The 20,963-nt window shown below is 46.1% G+C and overlaps 1 protein-coding gene across 1 annotated transcript; it reads left to right on the top strand.

Annotated features, from left to right (window-relative positions):
* The first annotated feature begins 1,764 nt into the window (after positions 1-1,764).
* On the top strand, positions 1,765-18,288 carry CDK4 (cyclin dependent kinase 4). The gene is made up of 8 exons (XM_066612514.1): positions 1,765-1,825; positions 4,007-4,255; positions 8,720-8,855; positions 8,988-9,155; positions 9,785-9,894; positions 13,428-13,478; positions 15,157-15,292; positions 17,424-18,288. Exons 2-8 carry the CDS (start codon positions 4,038-4,040, stop codon positions 17,514-17,516), a joined length of 912 nt encoding a protein of 303 aa, XP_066468611.1. The 5' UTR covers positions 1,765-1,825; positions 4,007-4,037; the 3' UTR covers positions 17,517-18,288.
* The last annotated feature ends 2,675 nt before the right edge of the window (positions 18,289-20,963 follow it).

The raw sequence follows: 20,963 nt of genomic DNA, 5'->3' as shown, positions 1-20,963 counted from the left end.
TGCCCAAGAAGCATTTTACACCCACCACTCCCCTTACTGCTATATACAGCACCCAAGTTCTTGCAAGACAGCTAATGTCTCCTCTGACCAGTGAAACGAAAGAAAACCTCCAATACCACCTTCTCAGTGACAACTCACTAACATTAGTGTGGAAGCCCACTTCAGCAGACCCACCAAATGTTTAGGAAAGGATGAAAATGTTCCCTGTTATAATGGTTATAATTTGGTTTGGCGTGGCCCTAGTTGGTTTTGCAGTGCTCTGTATAATTTAATTATAGGATAGCCAACTTTGTTTTTTCTCCACTGGCCTTGCTCTTCTGCCTTTAACAACAGAACTGCTTTTATATTGCCTTTTTTTTTTAAAACAATGAATAGACCCACAAGCTCCTTGAACAGGCACAGTTGGCAACTCACTTTTAACATAAAATTTTGTTCTGTTAAAGGCTGTATTTCAGGCCCACCTCCTTGGTGTCATCTACTCCCAATTAAAATGAGCCTTGACACAAGCAAAGGATTCTCTAATCCTCTTTCTGTGAACAGCATTTGAGGATATGCCTGAGGGGACCCAATCCACTTCACATGGTTTTAGGCTCTGTTGCTCCTTAATCCCTGTGCAATGTGTATGGGACAGAGCAGCTAAGGTGAGCAGTTAAGGGCTCTGCCAAAAGCCCATGTTGCTCATGCTATAGCAGAAAAGATTAACCAGCTCGTTACTGTCTCTCAATTTGAGAAAACATCCTGAGTGGCATCATTATGTGGGGTGAGAGGAAATTCCCCTTTGGATGATAGGGGTGCTTCTGAGGGTCATGTAGAGCAGAAGAGGTGAGAACCTTTTATCTGTGAAACATTCCCTCTTCTGCACAATTATTAATATAATATACAATAATAATATACAGTATTTGTATACCGCCTTTCTTGGTCTTTATTCAAGACTTTATTCAAGGCGGTTTACACAGGCAGGCTTATTAAATCCACGCAGGGATTTTTACAAATTGAAAGAAGGTTCTCTCTTTCAAGAACCACCACATTCAAGCTGTTACACTCCGATCTGGTTTAACATTCTGGCCTCCATCCTCCCACGCTCCGAGCAGATGGAACAGCTCAGCTGCAGCTTGCCAGCTGCTTCAAGGTCGCACGGTGCCGGTGGCCTCGAACTGGCGACCTTGTGGATGTTAATCTTCAGGCAAATGGAGGCTCTACCCTCTAGACCAGACCTCCTGCCCAGTATTAAGTCTACTGTACTGTCTTTTTTATTTTTTTTGCATCTAGGTGCTGTAATCTGCACATGCCCAGAAACACTCTCTCCTCACTCATTCTAAGGCTCAGCCCTGGTGCTGAAATGGTGCTGGAGAAAATCTGGGTGCTGTAATCTGCACATGCTCAGGAACACTCTCTCCTCACACATTCTGAGGCTGAGCCCTGCCACTGAAATGGTGCTGGAGAAAATCTGGGTGCTGTAATCTGCACATGCTCAGGAACACTCTCTCCTCACACATTCTGAGGCTGAGCCCTGCCACTGAAATGGCCCAGGGCCAACAGCAACGCCTGGGCAAGCCGCCTCTTGACAAGGGAAGGAAGGAGCCCCGCCAGTCTCCCCGCAAAGGCAGCCCTCGGGCTCCCCCCCTCCCCGTCCTTCCAGGGGGGGAGGAGGAAAGCAAAGGGTTCGAGGGCGGCCGGTAACTATGGCAACTCACTTCCGCTCTGACGGCCACTCTGGTCGTCCCGCCTCTGTGGTTTCCCGGGTCTTCCAGCCACGCCCCCGTTTGGGACGCTGGTTGGAACGTTGCGGCGGCTGAGCAGCCCGGTCTGCTGCTGCTGGTGCTGGGTGAGTGCGGGCCTTGTCCTGGGGACACGAGGTCTGTGCGCTTCTGCTCCTGCAGGGCGCGTGCATGGCCCCCCCCGTGACTTCAGGAGTGGGAACGGGGCCGCTGGGACCCTGTTGCAGGAAGGGGGCCGCTTGTGGGGGTGCAGGCTGTGTCTGGGGAGGAGTGCAGGAGGCATTGGCCTGGGAGTTGTTGCAGGGTTGGGGCTGGGGCAGGGCAAGCCCTTGTGGGTTCCATGTGGCCTGGAGGTGTGTTCCTGGAGGCTGCTGAGGAAGCACTATAGACTTAGGAAGGGCTTCCTTAGAAGGGGGGGAGAACTTTTGTGCATTCAAGTGAACCCCAAAGCAGGATGGCTGGAGTGAAGATAAGGCAGGAATTTTTGGAGGCTACTGAGGGATGATGGGGTATGTCTGCAGTGGGTGCCTGGAAAGTCTGCCCTACAACTTTTACCTGGGCATATCCTGGGCTCAGCAAATGGCATGTTTGCTTGGATCTTAAGCAGCAACACTTCTGTAGCGTTTCCATACTGCTTGTTCTAGGGCACAAGCCTCACCTGGTCTACTCAGAAGTAAGTCCTGTTTTCTGCAATGGGGCTTACTTTCAGGAAAGTGTGGTTAGGATTGGAGCCTAAGAGCTGCTTGGGGCAAGATCCCTAGCTGTGGTTGCATTGTGGGATGTACGCAGGGCTGTGGGGTTTCCCTGTAGGCCAGGCAGCGCAGGGGCACTGTGGGGTTTCCCTGTAGGCCAGGTAATCCTGAAGATGCCAGCTTTGTTCTGGAATACATGTAAACCAGGAGAGAATGGTTTAAAAATGAATGGTGTGTGGTGGCAAAGCTGCCTACAAAGGAGTGATAACCCTGGCTTGGCCTTGTTCCTTTGTCATTGCCACCTGTGATTTCTTGCACTCCACAGTTGCCAAAACAAAGTAAAATTGCCCCCTTTACCCACCCCGTAAGTCTGCTTTGTATGAGTGGGGAAAGGACATGCTTTTGTCATTTCAACAGGCAACATAAGTGTAACCAAATGGGGTGAATATGTATATAAATGTACATGGGGGTGTGTGAGAAATGGTATTGCAGAAGCAGATCCTGCCCTAATCTGCACACAGTGAAGATTCATTGAAACTGTTAACAAACAATGAAGAAGAGCTTGTGCACAGGCCTGTGCATGTGAGTGAGGGCCTTTCTTTTTCTGCAGGTTCCTCAGTTGCATGTGCAGAGTCTCTGCCTGCTCAGCTTGTATGTGTCTGATATCAGTTCAGGCAGCTTACTCAAGGCGTGTGGAGTGGGGCCTGTTGCTGTGATCCCGCTCTTTTCTCTCCCCTCCCTGCTTTCTGACCTGTGCTACTGCAGAACAGAGGGACTGATGAGTGTGTGGAGGACAGGGGTGTCAGTTGAGATCAGTTGGGCCCCCAATGCTAGAGACCTAGTTTGAAAGTCTTTGTGGACTGGATTTGGCTCTTGGGCCTCCAGTTTTCTGTGTTAATTTTCTATTGTTAACAGTAATGTGGAGGAGAGCATTTTGGCATGTGTTGCTAGTCAGGGAGACCTGAGTAAAGACGCACACCTGCTCAGGTTCCTCCTTCTGGTTCAGGAACCCTTCTTTGTGTTTGGCTGCTGAGATCTACACATGCCCAGGGGCACTCTTCATGTATCTTAAAGTTCAGGGTTGATTAAAATTGGATCTGGGAAAATGCAGGTCCACAACTGGTTCTTTAATAGAGGAAACAAAGGTACTCTAAACTCCTCTTCTCCCAATAAAGGAACCAGGATCTTTACCATTATTTTTCCTGTCTATAAAAAATGGAGGGGGGTAGAGAAGGAAAATGTCCCATTTAGTTTGAAAACGGGAGGAAAGAATCTTAGGGCACCTGGGAAAATGTAAAAGGGGAAGGCTTTGTTACTGGGATTTACATAAGAACAGCCCCACTGGATCAGGCCATAGGCCCATCTAGTCCAGCTTCCTGTATCTCACAGCGGCCCACCAAATGCCCCAGGGAGCACACCAGATAACAAGAGACCTCATCCTGGTGCCATTTGCTAGAGGGGTGCCACTAGTAGGAGCAGACTGGTTTAATTGAAGAATAAAGTAAACTGAGTTGCACATTGAGTCACTGGAGGAGGAAGGATGAGAGAATACAGGCTGCCTTGTTAACTCTTTTCCTTTCATTTGATCTGTTAAAGCCTCCCTGGCCTCTTGGAGAGGTCTGCCAGGATGGCCATGGGGGTGCAGGAGCAGTATGAGCCCGTAGCTGAGATTGGCATTGGGGCTTACGGCACAGTCTTCAAGGCCCGGGACCTACAGAGCGGCAAATTTGTGGCTCTCAAGAATGTGCGGGTGCAGAGCAATGAGAACGGGTTACCACTGTCTACTGTGCGGGAGGTAGCGCTGCTGAAACGGCTGGAACACTTCGACCATCCCAACATTGTGAGGTGAGGGCATGATCAGGGCTGGGGATCCATGCAGGGCTGTGGGTCCATACACCATACAGAGAAAAGGTGCCAGAGTTCAAGACAACCTGACACTCCCTGAAGTAGGAGGCCCACTACTTCATCCCAATCATATGAAATGGCTGTGTTTACCTGCCCATTATAGGAGTGGCTTTGCAGAAGGAGATTTGGAAGAGGGACCTCTGCATTGCTCAGTTCAGAGGAGGAAGTCCTTTGCCTTGGGTGTGTGTGTGTGTGTGTGTGTGTGTGTGTGTGTGTGTGTATTGTTGTGTCTTGGGCCTCCTATCCTGGATTAACTAATTCCTAGAAATTGCTTCAAGTTTTTCTTTTCCATTTAAACAAACATCTGCCAGCATTTAGGAATTGGATTTATGCCCTTTTTGCTGCAAGCATGACATTCTGACAGACCAGGAAGGAACTTTATTCTAGAAGGATTCTATATACCTTGTCTATTTTTGTTTGGTGTATCTTCTGTCCTGCCTCTGGGTCTTCCCCTGGATTCCATCTGATACACCTCCTTTTCTGTGGAGTTTTGGTGACTGTAGACCTGGGTCTTATTATTGAACTATGAGAGCTGAGTCCATCTCCTTGCTCCCTCCTTTCAGATTTGTGGGACAGTGGTGGTGGGTGGGGGATTGGTTTGACAGAAAAACATTTCTGGCACTGGCTTACTGCTTTCTCTGCAGAATCTCATAATTGGGTAACAGTGGAATTTGTTAGGAGGAATGTCAGCATTCAGGGCAACTGTGCAATTAGGATTGCAATACTGAATGCACTTAGTAATGATTAAGCCTCACTGAACATGGTGGGACTTGCTCCTGCCTAGGGTTGCACTATGAGTAACTAGGAGAGTAATTTAGTAAACAACATGGGGCCCAATCCTAACCAGGTCTACCCAGAAGTAAGTCCTGTTGTGTTCAATGGACTTAATCCCAGGAAAGTGAGGTTAGGATTGCAGCCTAAGACTAAATATGCATTAGGAAAAGTAGGCTAATGCTTGCATAGATAGTCTTTCTCCCAGCTTCTTTTTCCAAATTGCACTTCAAATTCATTCTTCTTTTCTGTTCCTCTTCCTCTCACTTAAAATAAAACCACCCCCAGCATCATGGGGTCAATCTGCTTTTCTGAGCAGGCAAACTGAGGATAACAAGGAATTAGACTGGTCATTCATTCCTCACAGGGAAGAATCTGCCTGGTTGCAAAGGAACTTATCAAATATGCCAGATCAGAATTTGGGCCTTTTGGTTCTTGGCCCTGCAGGCTGGGACTTGAACCAGACTGGTTTTGCTACTTGGCTTTCTCTGGTGTCTCTTGATGTACGGAGGGGAGAGGTCTTGCTTCAGCCTGTGTAAAACTGTAATGGTGTCTTAGGAGACAGTTCTTCATATAAAGTTTAGGTGATTATTTGAGTGGAGGGGAGCACCCAAAATGACCAATAATAAATAAACTTTATTTGTATCCCGCCCTTCTCCCTAAAGGGACCCTAAAGGGACCAATGCCCTTAACCTTAACATTTTTTAACTGTAACATTTCTGCCTGGCCCGTGGGTGTACATATTTGGTCCCTGTTGCATATATGCATGTATTCTGCCCTGTTGGGCAGAAATGGCTTAAAATGGAAGAGGTTCTGTGAGGGTCAGCATGCCAAACTATGAGAGGTCGGTCTTGTGCCTGGAGGGGAGGGAAGTTAGCAGTTTAGAAAGCAGTTAAGGCAGGAGGTCTGGTCTAGAGGGTAGAGCCTCAGTTTGCCTGAAGATAACATCCGAAGGTCGCCAGTTGCTAGTTCGAGGCCACCAGTGTGAATGGCGAGACTTTGAAGCACCTGACAAGCCTAGCCAAGTTATTCCACCTGCTCTTTGGCTGCTGTCAGCCTGTGTGGGAGGAAAATGGAGGCCAGAATGTGATACCAGATCATAAAAGATCCATCTGAAATGTTGTGGTTCTTGAAAGACAGAATCTTCTTGAATTGTAAAAATTCCTATTGGGATTTAGTATAACCTGCCTATGTAAACCGCCTTGAATTACAGTCTGAAGAGAAATCTGACGACCAAGAAAGGCGTTATATAAATACCTGTATTATTATTATTGTTATTGTTATTATTATTATTATTAATAATAATAATAATAATAATAATAATAATAATAATAATAATAATAATAATAATAATAATAATAAGGGACCATAGCATAGGGTTAAAAGGCTGCTGAAGATCTGGGTCAGAATAGTAAGGATGGGATTGTCATAAACACAATCAGTATGAGACCATGACCCAGGCCAGTTGAACTGTGCTGATTGCAAGAGGCCTCAAATCCCACAGGCCTCCAGGAAGGCCAACATTTTGGTTCCTCAGAGCAATTGCCTTTATGCCATACCCTAGAGGCTGGCTTGAGAAATGCCTTTGCCTTTCATTCATTTTTGGACCATCTTGCTCTCATAGCAATCAAATAGCATGTCAAATAGCAGATTTGAAACTGTAAAGAAAAGCCACATCTTTGCTGCTGCCTGGGAGCAAACAACATTGTTAGCAACACAAAAGGTGAGTCCTCCACCCAAGCTGTCCTCACTAGCTCCAGGGCCCAATCTAATCAAGCAATCTGTCATTCTAATTGAGGCCTTGACCTCCAGAACACATCAAGAGTTCTTTGCCATGCCCTGGGAAGGATGCCAAACAACAGAGGCACCCAATCAAGGCACAAAGGAGAGGTCCTTGATGAGTTCATCCCACAACAGCCCCTGTACTTTGCTATGGGAATCTAAGGTATATAAATCCAGGTCACAGATCCCATGTGTTTTTGTTAATTGGCCCCAATGCGCCCCTCCCCCTACTCACTGGTGCTGCATCAAGCAGCTCTATTCTTTCCAGTCCCCACTGAGCCAGCTGGCACCCAACAGAAGTATTGGACTGCTGTCTGTCTTTGCAGCAGTCATCCTTCTCCCCACCTTCTGCTTTCCTTGTCTGAGCCCCACAGAAAAGTCGCTGGTCCAATGCCTGCTGAAGAACCATCCCTTTTGTAAATCACCTCACAGGGAACTATGAGTCCCTTGCCTTGCTTCTTTCCTTGAGACTAGCTAGTGTTACTTCTTGACCCACCTGGATTTGCTTTTCAAGCTGTCTTCTGCCTTTCTCCCTCCCTTTGCAATGGGAGATGGCTGCATCTTGGCATCCTTGCCCCACCATCTCCACAGTGCTTCAAAGCACCTCTGCAAATATACATAATTTTGATGTTTGGCAATCCTGACCATTAACTCCCAAACCCCTACCTCCTTGTCCATGTCTCATGTGCAGTCGTGATGGGACATTTTGTCCTTTGTGTGTGAATCTAGGGCTTGTGGTTTATTTTTAAGCTTTTTTGGGGGGGGGGGAAGCTTGGTTCCAGGCCTCCAATGAACAATCCATTGCCAATGCCAAGAATGGGGTGGGGTGGGGGTGGGGGGCTGCGCTTCTCCCACGTGCCTCTTCAGGCACAAATATGTACACCCACGTGCCTCTTCAGAGGCACAAGGCATTGGTTAAGGGTGCTCAAATGGTGGGAGAGGCAAGCTCCTCCCAACTGCAAGCAAGTGAAATGACTACACAACCCACCAAGGGGCTCGCTTCTCCCCTGCGGCCCTGATTCAGGCTACAAGGAACTGCAGTTCTTCCATAGTCTTTCTCCACAGCTGAAACCTTGGTATTTCTCCACTCCTTTCTCTTCTGCAGTTTCTCTCTTTGGCCGCTTCCCTTGCACTGCCACACCAAACCCTGGTTTCTAGCCCAAATTTGCCCTGGGTAATCCTCCTGACAGTGGTGTAGCAAGTGGGAGGAGGGTGGGTCGTATGCCCTAGGTGCTAGGCCAGAAGAGGACACACTGCTACTGCTGCTAGTGATGCTACTGCCTCCTGATTTCCCTATATCCCACTGCCCTCCTTTGCTTGCGTCATTATATGCCCTCTTCTTCTTATACAGATTTCTTTTTTCTTCTCCTTTCTACCTAGAATCTGCTTTAGGTTCAGTTGTACAAGTGAGTGCTCAATATATTGCTTTGTGTTTTATTATTGATTCCTCCTTCCCATTATGGTTTTAGTCATACAGTAAAAGATATTTATTGCTACATCTTTACCTGTGCCGGCCTACCTCCTCCCCCACCTCTCATGCCATTCCACTGAGTTGTGTTGTTGGCCATTGTACGTGATCCCTACACATATGCACATGGGGAAAATCTATTTCATGTGTCTTAAAAGCACACCTGCTAACACCGTGGTGATCTCATGTGCAGTACTGGGGCCAGGGGTCTTGCAACCAATCTAGTTTTCAGTCTGTTTTATATTTCATAGCATGAGGTAGTGCCTGCATTGTACTGACCCAGTGTTAGGATCCTGTTTGGGGCTTCACAAATCCATTTCTCTTCTCTGATCTTGTAGTTCTGGAGCACTTCCTAAGCCATGTTCCCCTTTCTCATCTTGTAGGCTAATGGATGTTTGCACGACAACACGAACTGAACGCGAGACCAAAGTGACCCTAGTCTTTGAGCATGTGGATCAGGATCTCAAGGCTTACTTGGAAAAAACACCACCTCCTGGTTTACCAGTGGAAGTAATAAAGGTAACATCCCAGTGACATCCTGGATCAGTGCTGGAAAGCTACCTGTTTTCTGGACAGTTATCTGATTTGAGGCTACACAAGGCGTTCCAAGTGGGGATGTTGATGCTACATGCTCTTCTCTCCTCTAACCAGGACATGATGCGTCAGTTCTTGAGCGGCTTGGATTTCTTGCATTCAAACTGCATCGTTCATCGTGACCTTAAGCCAGAGAACATCCTGGTGACCAGCTCTGGTCAAGTCAAACTGGCTGACTTTGGCTTGGCTCGTATCTACAGCTGCCAGATGGCTCTGACACCGCTGGTGAGAATGTGTTTAGGGTCAGAATTGGGCAAACATCAAGGACTATATATGGGTTCTCCTTCCATTAACATGACTGTTTAGGATATTTCTATACTATCTTTCCCTAGGCAGCAGGCCTGGTGCTCAAAAGCCTGTTTTAAGCTTTACTAGGGAAAAAGTTATCAAACTTCTGAGCCTTTTCAGCTGATGGGATGGGGGAGACACACTGTTTTATGGTTGAGCCTAACGTAGCCTGAAAGAGAGTGCTCAAAAAATCCATGTTGGGAGGTGGTTTATACTGGGAGGCAGTTCAGTGCCTTGAAACATATGGCGATAGATTGTGAGGCTAGGCTGCTTCTAAACCAGACTAGTGGCCCCAGAGGTGGGTTGAGAATGGAAAGTGGAATGTGTTGGCTATCTTATATTTGCAATAATATTTAGCCACAGGAAGTGCCTGAAACCTGGAACTATTTTCAGCATGCATCTTGCGAGGGAGAACTCTTGAGTCCAAAGTTCATGTGTTATTTCCGCCCACCTCCCTTTCTAGAGCAGAAGTCAGTGAGCGTTGTGATGCATGGAATAAAGGGGAGACGTCACCTTGGGTCAGATCTTTCATTTGTGAACATGGATGCTTCTTTTGCTCACCACAGGTGGTCACGCTCTGGTACCGTGCACCAGAAGTGCTGCTCCAGTCAACCTATGCTACCCCTGTGGACATGTGGAGTGTTGGCTGCATCTTTGCAGAGATGTTTCGAAGAAAGTGAGTGGGAGATGGAGTTGGAATGTATCCAGTGGACTGGGTAGTTTGCCTCTGGCTATTGGGCTTTGTCATTGCATATCCCAGAGTGACTACTTTGGGTGGTGGGAAGAGTACTTGCTGTGGAATTGTTGTTGATTGCCAGCATACCTTTGGATTCAAAGCTTGGGGGTATTTTGCATCTGAGTCCCCCACATTTTCCACTCTTCTGTGTTCTATTTAATGGCATAATGTTTGCATTAACCAGCATTATTTGAATGTTTGCAGAAATGAGACTGGGTGAGAATTGGAGCTTTGGTGAGGGAAGGGGTTAGTGTGTGATATGTTAGCCTTTTGTGCAGGAGTTCTGTGTTTATCCTTAAATATGTTGTGTCCTGTTTTGAGCCCTCAAGCCAGAGCTGGATACATTCTAAATGAGAGGCAGTGAGGAGAAGTCGGGCTGGGCAGTGACAAGAGACATGGTCTGCGGTCATGTGACACAGCAACCTTGCTGATTCTGGGTGGTACCTTGATGGATGCCCTCCTGAATTCCATGAAGGAAGAGAAGCAGGATATAAATGTAGTACAGTTGTGCACCACTTAATAACAGGGATGTGTTCTCCTATCCCTGTTATGCTGTTAGGTTGTTAAGTGAATATTCCATCCAATCTGGTGCCTTTGTTTTGTAAACAGACACTCTGCTGCAGGCTGTGGGAGACCTGATTGCCTCATTAAGAGCCCCTTTGTTGTGCTTTGAGCACCATCAAATGTGCTCTTGTACATGTATATGTGGTTCTTCCTTATGTGGCCCATTGTTAAGCGGCTAAGTGGCCTATAATAAAAAGTGGAGAACAGGCAGGCATCAAGGAAATACATGGGCTCAGGCTTTGCCTTTTGACTCACCCACTCCCTGCTTGGAGATCCACACATGGCCACCTTTGTTCTGTTTCCTTGGAAGGCTGTGCCCATTCACTTTCCAAGTGCAGTCAGGAGAATGAACCTTTGAAATATTGTTCTCCTGGAGCATGTTCTGCTTGCAGAGTGCCAAGGTTGTCTGCACAGCTGGGAGACAATAGATTAGGGCTGGGCCTGTTGGAATCCTTCCTCTTGCTTATCTCTCAGGCTGATAGACAGGGAGGAGCTGGTGACCTGCTCTGCAGAAGATGAGGTGGCAACATTTGCCGCCTTCTCTGACAAGGGACAGGGTTGGGGGTTGGGATTGCACAAGGATGAGATGGGTCTGTTCTCTATCTGCAGCGATCACACAGACATATCTGGTGGTTCTTTTCTTGGGCCTTTCAGAGGCCTATTTGGAATGAAGTGAGACTGCAATCCAGGGAGGAAGCCTTCCAAAATAGGGGAATCATATTCGTGCTTGTATTCTGCTTTTAACACACACCTGGCTCACAAGATTATAAAAAACCGTGTGGATAGAAAGAATTAAACTATAACAAGAAAATAAAATAAAAATAAATAACCAGCAGATGAAATAATTTGTTGGTTTGAAAGGCCTGGGAAAATAAGGAGGTCTTCATCTGGTGCCAGAGTGACATTTGAGAAGGCACCAGCCAAGCCTTCCTGGGCAGTGTATGTCACAAATGAAAAAGGCCTTCTCCCGTTGGGGAGCCTTGGAGGACAGCCTCTGACAGCAACTCTGTCAGTGCTTAGAAAGGCTGATGAGATAGGAGGCAATGTTTTAAGTCCCTGGTTCTCAGGTGATGTATGTATCACTTTGAAGGTCAGCTTTCTGCTCAGAACCAAGATAGGAGCCAGGAAGTTGTTTAAGCGCTGGTGAGGGATGGACCCAGTCTCAAGTAGCAGCCTAGTGGCTATACTTTGAACTAGCTGCAGTTTCTGCACAGTCTTCAAAGGCAGTGCTGTAAGCACTGCAGTAGTCTAATCTGCAGGTTACTAGCACACAGCTAAATGGTGAGCAGGTTGCCTTTATCCATGAGAGGTTGTAGCTGGCACACCTACCTTTCTTGTCAAAGGTGCTCTGCTGCTGATTCCACTTGGGCCTCCTGTGGAAACCCTTGATCTAGGAACACCCCTGAAACTGCAAGCTCAGTCTTTTCGTGGGAGTGCCTGTAATCCATCAGAACAGATTGAATGCCACCTCCCTGGCAGAAGGCAGAATAGGCAGATGGCTTACCAGCTTCACCTGCCTTCTCAGGACTGACCCTCAGTCGGTTGTGTTCAGAAGTGTACACAGTCATTTGTACACATGTGCAGTATGCTGTGAATAGCCCCAGAGAGTTGGGTGCTGTCGACATACTGAACTCCCAGCTGCCTCTGCTGGGTCTGTAAAAGAGAAATCGCCACCAATTTGTCCCTTTTTATCAGAAGTGTGTCTAATTTTGAATTTTAGGAAGTAAAGGCATTTAAAAAGGGGATGGTGGTTATTAAGAATATTTATATACTGCTTCTCAACAAAAAGAGTTTGCAAAGCAGTTTACACAGCAACACGTTTACAGTATTCCTGCATGAAAAGTGCATCCATGGGCAGAAATGATGCAGAGATACATGCGTGTGTGTGGCACTTTGCTCACATGCCATATACTTTCTGGGCACATGCAGCCAGTCTGTTTTCTGGCCCACCTGCCTTGAATGTGATGCCCACACAAGCAAGTACAGTGTATTTGTGTTAATTTTTAAGTCGTAGTGCCCTTCTGTGTTTGAATTAAAGGAACCCTGAACTATCCCTTGCTAGCCTTGTATTGCCCTTGATTCTTGGTGTGTTAACATGATAATAATAATATAATAACTTTATTTCTATCCCGCCCTTCTCCTTAAAGGGACCCAGGGCGGCTTACAACATATTAAAAACAGATTAAAACATAATTTAACAAACAGAAAAAAACATATTAAAAACACATTAACAGAAACCATAAAAACAGTAGTCAGATAAGTCAGAATAAAAAAGAGCATAAAACAGCAGTTCATAGAGGAATCAGGCCTGTAAAAAAACAATTAAATGATGTATAAAAGATGTTAAAAAGGCCATGAAGTCAGAAGGCTTGTTTAAACAGAAGGGTCTTCAGGCCTCGCCGAAAACTCTCAAGAGAGGGAGCCATTCTCAAGTCAAGGGGAAGGGAGTTCCATAACGTTGGTGCCACTACTGAGAAGGCCCTGTTCTGAGAAGTCCATGAATCAGTGGACTTGCATTTTTGGCCTAGTTCCAGTGCTGATACATCTATGAGGCCAGCTGAAATGGTTGCCTTGGGCAGCAGGTTGTTGGGGAGTGCCCATCTCTGTGCCTCCACTGCTCCTCCTTCCATTCCCTAGTTTGGAAAAGGGATAGAGAGGAAGGGAAAATGTGGAGGGGAGGAGTGCTGAATTAGAACATTAGAGAGTGGGAGGAACAGGCATCAGCAAGTCTTGGACAGGCCCTGATTAGTTGAGACAGGCCGCTCAGCATTTTTGACCTGAGAACCTTAATTCCAGGCAACCACATGGTGAGGGGGCGGCTAGATTACTCTGTCTGCTTTGTCACGATTTGGAGTATAGGGCCCTTGATGTCCCACCACAGTAACCACCATGCCCTTTATGCTCTACAGGCCTCTCTTCTGTGGTAACTCTGAAGCTGACCAACTGGGCAAGATCTTTGAGTGAGTACTTTCTTATTTCCTGCAAAAGGTCAGGGAATGAGATCACTGGCTTTGTTCAGCATAATCTCAAAACCAACTGCATGACTTTCCTGTTTCACATGAACCAACTGCATGACTTGCTTGTTTCATAAGGGTGTGAGAACTAAAGTTGGTGGTGTGTTGGTGAGTCAGGGAGAAGGAAGAATTGCATCTCAGTTGTGCAAGTGCATGTCTGAACTTTCTGGTAGAGCAAAGAACCAGTTGGCCAGAGGCTTCAGGGGGATTGGCTGATTGTTTTAATTAAGTGCTTAAAAAGCAGGTAAATGAGTCTTGCTCTGCAGGTCACTTATGTGGTGCACCTGCTGTTTTCCATCCATAGCAGAGATAACAGAAAGTTGTACTGAAACATGGGGGTGGATGGATGTTAGGGAATATGCTTGGCTTTCAGGTTCAAACTTTTTCCTAAGTATACCCTTTGGAATTTTTCCAAGTATGCCCTTCACATGCAAATACCCAAGTTGGTATCTTGTATCCCTCCAACTCATTAAGCCTCGGAGAGGCTGTAGTAGATGAAGACACTGCTGATGCATTGATAAGTTATCCAAATTCTGCATTAGAGAGTAGTTAGTGGGATGGCATTTGTGGAATATTTGCAAGTCACCAATAGGGAAAGGTGAGTAGTAAGTGGGAGTGGTGAAGACTTCCTCTTCACCCCCTTGGAAAGGCACTTAGAGGTCTCTTTTGTCTTGTGTCTTCCAATGTTTTGAGCTGTCTTAAATGGTAACATCTCAGAGGGGAAGGAAAGGGGATCAAAATAAAAATAAAAGCTGAGATGTTTGGAATTTGGGCAAGGAAATTGGGGAGCTAGCATAATGCAGGGATAAAAAGTATGAGTTATGCAGGGCCCATGAGAGGGGATGCAGGAGGTAATTTGTACCCAGGCCTGTGGTCAAAAAGGGGGTCCTGGAACCAAAGGAGGGGGCCCAAAATTTCCTGGAATCTCAGAAAATGTTTACTTATAGTGTGTGAAGACTAGCATTCACATTTGTGTAAGCCATAGTTTTATGTATCATAATTTGTAGAAATTATGATCCAGTGGGAAGGGCCTCAAAATAAACTTAGTACCCCCTGATAAAATTCCTCTCAGAGGCCCTGGAACTATGAACGGGATGTTGCTAGTCAGGCGACTGGTTTTTTAAAAACTACCTTATCCAGGTCTAAGCATTTTAACATGAGTTAGATCAGCCCTCTGGATTGGAATGGAACCTGGCTTGTAGAAGAGAAGACTAAAAGGAGATATGGTTGGTATCTTCGGGTATTTGAAGGAGAAGGTGAGCACTTGTTCTCTGCAGCTCCTGAAGACAGAACCAGTGGGTCAAAACTATAGGGAAGTTGGTTTAGGCTAGAGAATTCTAACTGTAAGAGGTGCCCAGCACTGGAACACCCTGCCTCATGCAGTTGTATGATCTTCCTTCATTGGAGATTTTCAAGCAGTGGCTGGATGACCACCTCTCAGGAATGCTGTAGTTGCCTCTGCTGAGCAGGGGGTTGGACTAACTCTAAGGCCTCTTCTAACTCTGATTCTTTATGCCACAGGAGTGATCAGGATGCTTATTTGACCTTGTAGCAATTAACAAGGGTCAAGGGCTTCCTTGGGACCACCAGACCACCCTGGCTCACGCTTTTCTTTGACTTGCAGTCTGATCGGGCTCCCATCTGAGGAGGACTGGCCACTGGATGTGTCTTTGCCACGCTGTGCCTTTGCTCCCCGCCTCCCACAGCCTGTTGATAAGTTTGTGCCAGAAATAGAGCCCTTGGGGGCCCGGCTGCTTGTGGTATGTTTCCTAAATGGTGGAATGGGTGTTGGAAGAGGTGATATGGGATGATGGTTAAGGAACATGGGCTGGGACGCATGCATGTGCACACTACTTTTAAATTGCAGCTCAGCCATGAACTTGCTGGATGGCCTTAACTGTGCCACCTACCTCTTGGCCTCTGCTGCCTAGCTTACAGGGTAAGGGTGGCTTCAGTAATGCATGGGAAGCACTTGCGATCTCTGTAGCAAGCAGTAGGTTTCTTGACTTGTGCACTGAGAGGGCAAATGGCAGGGTACTGGTGATGAGACTGGTGTTGGATGTTCTGGCATGCACATGTGCAGGAGGAGCAGTTTGCTTGTGCTTCTTGAATTTATGCATGTCATTAAATCCAGATCCACTCAGAGGCCCAGTCTAGTCACCCAAGTCGTTGTGCTTCCAACAGTTTCTCAATTATAAGGGTTAAACCGCCCGTCTGAAAAAGCTTCATTTGAGTTCCTGTTTTTACTACTTTAAACCTGGAGGCTGATCAGGACTGTGGCACACAGGGAGGGGGGTATTAACCCTTTTCTGCTTAGGTAGTATTTGATTACAAAGGCCCACACAAATCTTGTTGTCTTAAAAGCTCTGGTGTGTGTGTGTATGTATTTGGGGTACTAAATCCAAAAATGACATCAGTTTTGCCTGATTCACTCTAGTTTTGGGGGTACTAGCATTGGCTTCCTCACGAGGAAGCTGCTTGAATTGGTATATAAGATCCCTATGCCATACCCCCAAAACTAGAGCCAATTGAGCAAAACCGGTGCCATTTTTGGATTCGGCACCCGGAAGTCCTAAATTCATTCACACATCCTTGGCAGCTAAGAGTCTTTTTTTTTGTAGGCCTGTGTTATGTGGGCTTTGTGTTCAGGGTTGATGTGCCACAAAACACAAATGCCTGCAAATCCCCCCAAAGCTTCTGTTTTTCAGGAGGAAAACTCCCAGGAAGACCCACCCTCTCCAGTTGTCTGTACAGAGTTTTCTCTGTTCAGGGGAGACACATCCCCTTTGAAGTCTAGGTGGTACAGCCCAGGAATAGTTTCACAATATGTTCAGCTCCTTGCCTATATTGCCTCTGTCTCTGGTGTGGAAGTACTGGCCTGTGGAGTTCTAAAGATGACTGTGGACAAAAAAAAAAAGCTCTCCTGTATGGGTGTGCGTCAGTTTCCACGTGACTGAATCATTGCCTCTCAGCATCCTCCGTGTGGGGCATTTTGTCTGTGACTGTAAAGAGGCAATAAGTGGGGGTGACTCAGCATTTGGTAACTGAGAGGGAACGGCTGTTACACTCCACTCACTCAAGCTGTTGGTGCTTGTTGCATTGCCAATGTACGGTGTGAACATGCTTTTAGTCATAGGATAACATGGAGCACTGTGTTCAGATGCGGGTGATCAACAGATGTAGGAGATGCTCAAGACTGTTGGGTTGGGTACCAAGAAATATTACTGGAACTGACTGGAGACGGGAGCACAGACACACTGATCAGCCTGTCCCAGTTCTGGGTTTACATGCATTTTGATCCTCTCTTCATGGGCTTGCTTGGGTGGGGTGGGGAGGAGGAGAGCTAGAACCTGTCTTGCTGAGGGAGGGCACCATGGAGGCAAACCAGTAAGACTTTTGGATTCAGTTAAGGTTCATCTGTCCAGTCCATCTGGACTGAACTGTCCAGTTCAGACACTAACTTTAAAAAGCAGTATGGTAATTGGTTTGGACAAAATGAACCGGTTCAGATACATTTCATGCAGAATTACGGTATATCAAATTTTCTCACTTGCAGTTGTTATTCTAGGAGAGAAATATAACTACTTAATCTGATGGGAAAAATATGCACTTAATCTTTGTCCTTTTAAAAGGGGTTTTACAAACAAATTCACACAACAAGATGAGAAACAAGAAAATGACACATTAATTGCAAGCTGCATGCCTGATGTATTAAACCACTTATTTTGAATCTGTTACCATTTTTGTGTGTTAAGTGTTTGGTTCTGGCTTGAGACAACCAAGAACATTGTAGATTCGGGTTCAGTGAAAGAATCTTTCTGGTTTTGGGTTCAGGTTTTGTTTTGACTCCCCAATATGTTTGCAACACATGCCTTATTTTTCTCTTTCTAGGAAATGCTGACATTCAACCCATATAAGCGCATCTCTGCCTTCAAAGCGCTGCGTCACCAGTACTTTCAAGACAACAGCGCGGACGAAGGGTAGTATCCCAGCAAATCCCTCTGTGGTGGGGGGGGGAAGACTATGCAAAAGACTTTGCGTGTGTGCAAGAGGTTACTTTGCACCCCACAGAGAGGGCTGCACTCAGACCTGTCTCCAAGCCTCCTGCTGGCATCAGGGTGGTGGGGAGCTGTTGCCAACGTGCATAAAGAAAAGAGGTGTGTGTTGCAGGAAGCACAACACTGAAATCCTTCCCACCTTGGAAATGCTGGTATGCTTCAGTGGTATCACTGTACATCACCAATACAGATTGTATGTTCCTGGGTTGATCCCCAGTGTTCTTGAAGGTCAATTGGTTTTTGGGAGAGTCTGGTTGAAGTCATCTCACTCTGTGGTCTGTGGGCTCTTTACCAAAAGCCTCTCCCAATACAGGTTTGTGGCTTTTTTTTAAAAGCACCACTTTTATAACAGTTTACACACAATAATGTTGCTGCCTTATCACATTCCTGTGGCTAACAGTTTGACACTAAAGCCCTACCTTAACTTGTTCCAGAGCTCCATGAAAATGGGAGCAGAGGATATTTTTGTACAAATATTTGCAATTCTTCACTGCAATTCCCTTTCCCCCACCATTGCCAAGACACAGGTCAGGACAGACCTACGTCATTGAGTATCCAGGCACTCAAATGGAGATTGACAGCTTGTTTTATAATTCTAGTCACTAATGTGAAAATTTAATAAAAAAAATTATGCATTTTCAATAAATATGGGTGGGGGCCAAGTACAGCTTGGTCTTCCTCCTCCTTGTCACTTGAAAGTGCTTCTTTTTGTTAGTATGGCGAATGCTTTGTGGGGCATGCTGTAAGACATGTTTACATGGGATAACTCATTGCACGTGTAGAGCTCATGGAACAATTTGGCTTATCCCTAGTGCTAGGTGGGGGCCTCTGTTTTGTAGCCTGCCAAGAGTGAGGCAACCAACTTTTACTTGCTCTGGAGGCCAGAGCCTCAAAGAGCATTTAACTCTTGATTAGATTTGGCTATGGAATTGACAAGGATAGCTAGCCTGAGGGACCTTCTTTTCTGTTACTAACAACTTTTATTCCCAAATCAAGAACATCCCAGGATGTGGCTTTTCCTTAGTGGTTTGAATTTCCTGTGCAAGCTGTTCATGGAAATTTTCCCAGGAAATGCAAGGCTTTCCTTTAAGGTGAGGCTTCGCTAGTGGGGGCTTTCTTGAGGCCTTTCACCATCACCCTAATCCAAATGTAATAGGACTGGCCTGGGTCATACTCTCCTGGCACGTGCCCAGTACCACATACACATGCAAATAAATGTGTTGGCAACAAAATAGAGCTAACAAGCTTGTCAGGCAATGTCCCTGCTGAGGGAGGTTAGGCTGCCCCCCCTTCCAGTTTTAACCCATTTTTGCCTAGCCCACAGGTGTACACATTTGGTCCCTGTTGTGTGTGTGTGTGTGTGTGTATTCAACAGAAATGGGCAGAAATGGCTTAAAGCAAGGCCTGAAGCCTATTTTATTCCATCTTTTTATAACCAAAATTCTCATAAGAAAGCATAGAATCTGTGGTGGTCATGGGAGGACTTGATGAAGGCCCCTTCTTTTGTTTCTTAATGGTCCAACCATGGGTTGAGATGCCTGCCTGTATTCTTCGCCCTGCAGAGGACTCTTGATTGGTCAGCCTGCACCTTATCATTTTGCTCTTAATTTTTTTACGATGAAGCTGGTGGGGAAGCCAAGCTTGAAGATGCCTCTTGTGTTAGAATATTTCCCCATGCAAAAAAAAAAAAAAAAAAAATGCCTGAGCACACTGGGGCAGTGGGAAAGTTTGGCACAGATCTCTCCTAGATTTGATTGATTACATGCAAGGTTTTTTTGCATGAAGGAAGAGTTAAAGACACCCATCCTGCAGTCTAAATTCGACCACTTCATCCAGTGTAAGGTGTAGACTGAGGGAAGGTTCTAATGTGTTAATCCGTATTTTTAAACCTTGAATGGTGGACGCTAAGCAGCTGCAGAGGACCTTTTGGACTTTCTTATTGCAGAAATTGGATTTTTGGCCCAGCATTGGAGGCAGAGCTATCTGATGTGAGCTAGTAAATAAACTGAGAGCAGTTCCTGTGAAAGAGCATTCCTTTTCTTGTAGTGACACTTACCTCTGCATGGATTTACTTTACTGCACAGACCTTAGCAGTGCCTGGCAATCCAGTATCTCAACTACCAGCATTAATTATATTGTTTGAGGGGGTGTAATCTGATACAAAAATTGTCTGGTGTGTGTAGGTCACCACTTGACAGTGTGCTTGCTTATTTTGAACTTCATAAGAGGCAGAATACTGCTTGACGCTAAACAGTGGGGGAAGGAGTGCTATCTTTATGCCCTGATCATGAGCCCCTAAAGCCACCTGGCTGCTGTTGGAACCTAAGTGCTGAAGTAGATGGACCCTCAGTCTGATGCAAGAATGAAGATATAGACAGTTCAATTTCTCCTGAATCAGGCTGCAGCTTCCTATATGATCTGGATTTTTCTCCACCTTTAGACTGGGGGTGCCCAATCCCCAGCCCAGGGGCCATTTTCAGCCCTCAGGGTCTCCCAATCCGGCCTGTGGGGAGCCCCCAGTCCTTCAGAGTCTTCTGGGAGTTCATGCTGACCTGCCTCTCTGCGTGAGGATGACTGTTTGACCTCACATGAGCTGCAGGCCATGGGCTCCCTCCACTGCTTGCTGTTTCACATCTGTGATGCAGCAGCAGCAAAGCCAGCCTTGCCTTGTGCAAGGCCTTTTATAGGCCTTGAGCTGTTGCAAGACCTTCATATAAGTTCCATCTCTAATATATTCATTTAGGCAAATGCAAATTTTAAATGTAAATTCTTCCCCCCCCCGCCCCTGCCAGTGTCAGAAATGATGTGGCCCTCATGCCAAAAAGTTTAGACACCCCTGCTTTAGACCAGGGGTCTCCAAACTTTTTGGCCAGAGGGCCGCATGAAATAACTGGCGTAGTGCTGAGGGCCAGAAAAAAATTTAAATATAAAATTTAAATAAAAGATGGAACTTAGATGAATGAATAAATGAATGAGTGGACTCATTCAGGTGGCCTCTCTGGCCCTCAGAACACTCCAGATGCAATCAGAGCACAGCTCTGGTCATGTTCAGAGCTCTGGTCATATTCTAGGGGACAAGAGGCTGGCCGCGGGCCGGATAGAGGCTCGCTACAGGCCACATCTGGTCCCCGGGTGGTTTGGAGACCCCTGCTTTTAGACCAATACAAGAGGCCTACTGTATATGCAGATAGTGTGTTGCTACCCCCTGCTGGATGGAATGGTATAGATAATTCTGGAAGAGAAAAGACCTTCTAAAAAACCTTTTTAATTATGAGTTTTTGAGTGTTATATTTAGTCTATGAACACCAGTCGGACACTACAGAAGAAATCAAGATTTGCTATAATTCACAATTAGCACAACTTTGTGATTTCA

The sequence above is a fragment of the Tiliqua scincoides genome, chromosome 2 (genome assembly GCF_035046505.1).
Source record: "Tiliqua scincoides isolate rTilSci1 chromosome 2, rTilSci1.hap2, whole genome shotgun sequence".
NCBI lineage: Eukaryota > Metazoa > Chordata > Lepidosauria > Squamata > Scincidae > Tiliqua > Tiliqua scincoides.
The sequence above is the reverse complement of the archived record's forward strand: the minus strand, read 5'-3'. Positions and strand labels throughout refer to the sequence as shown.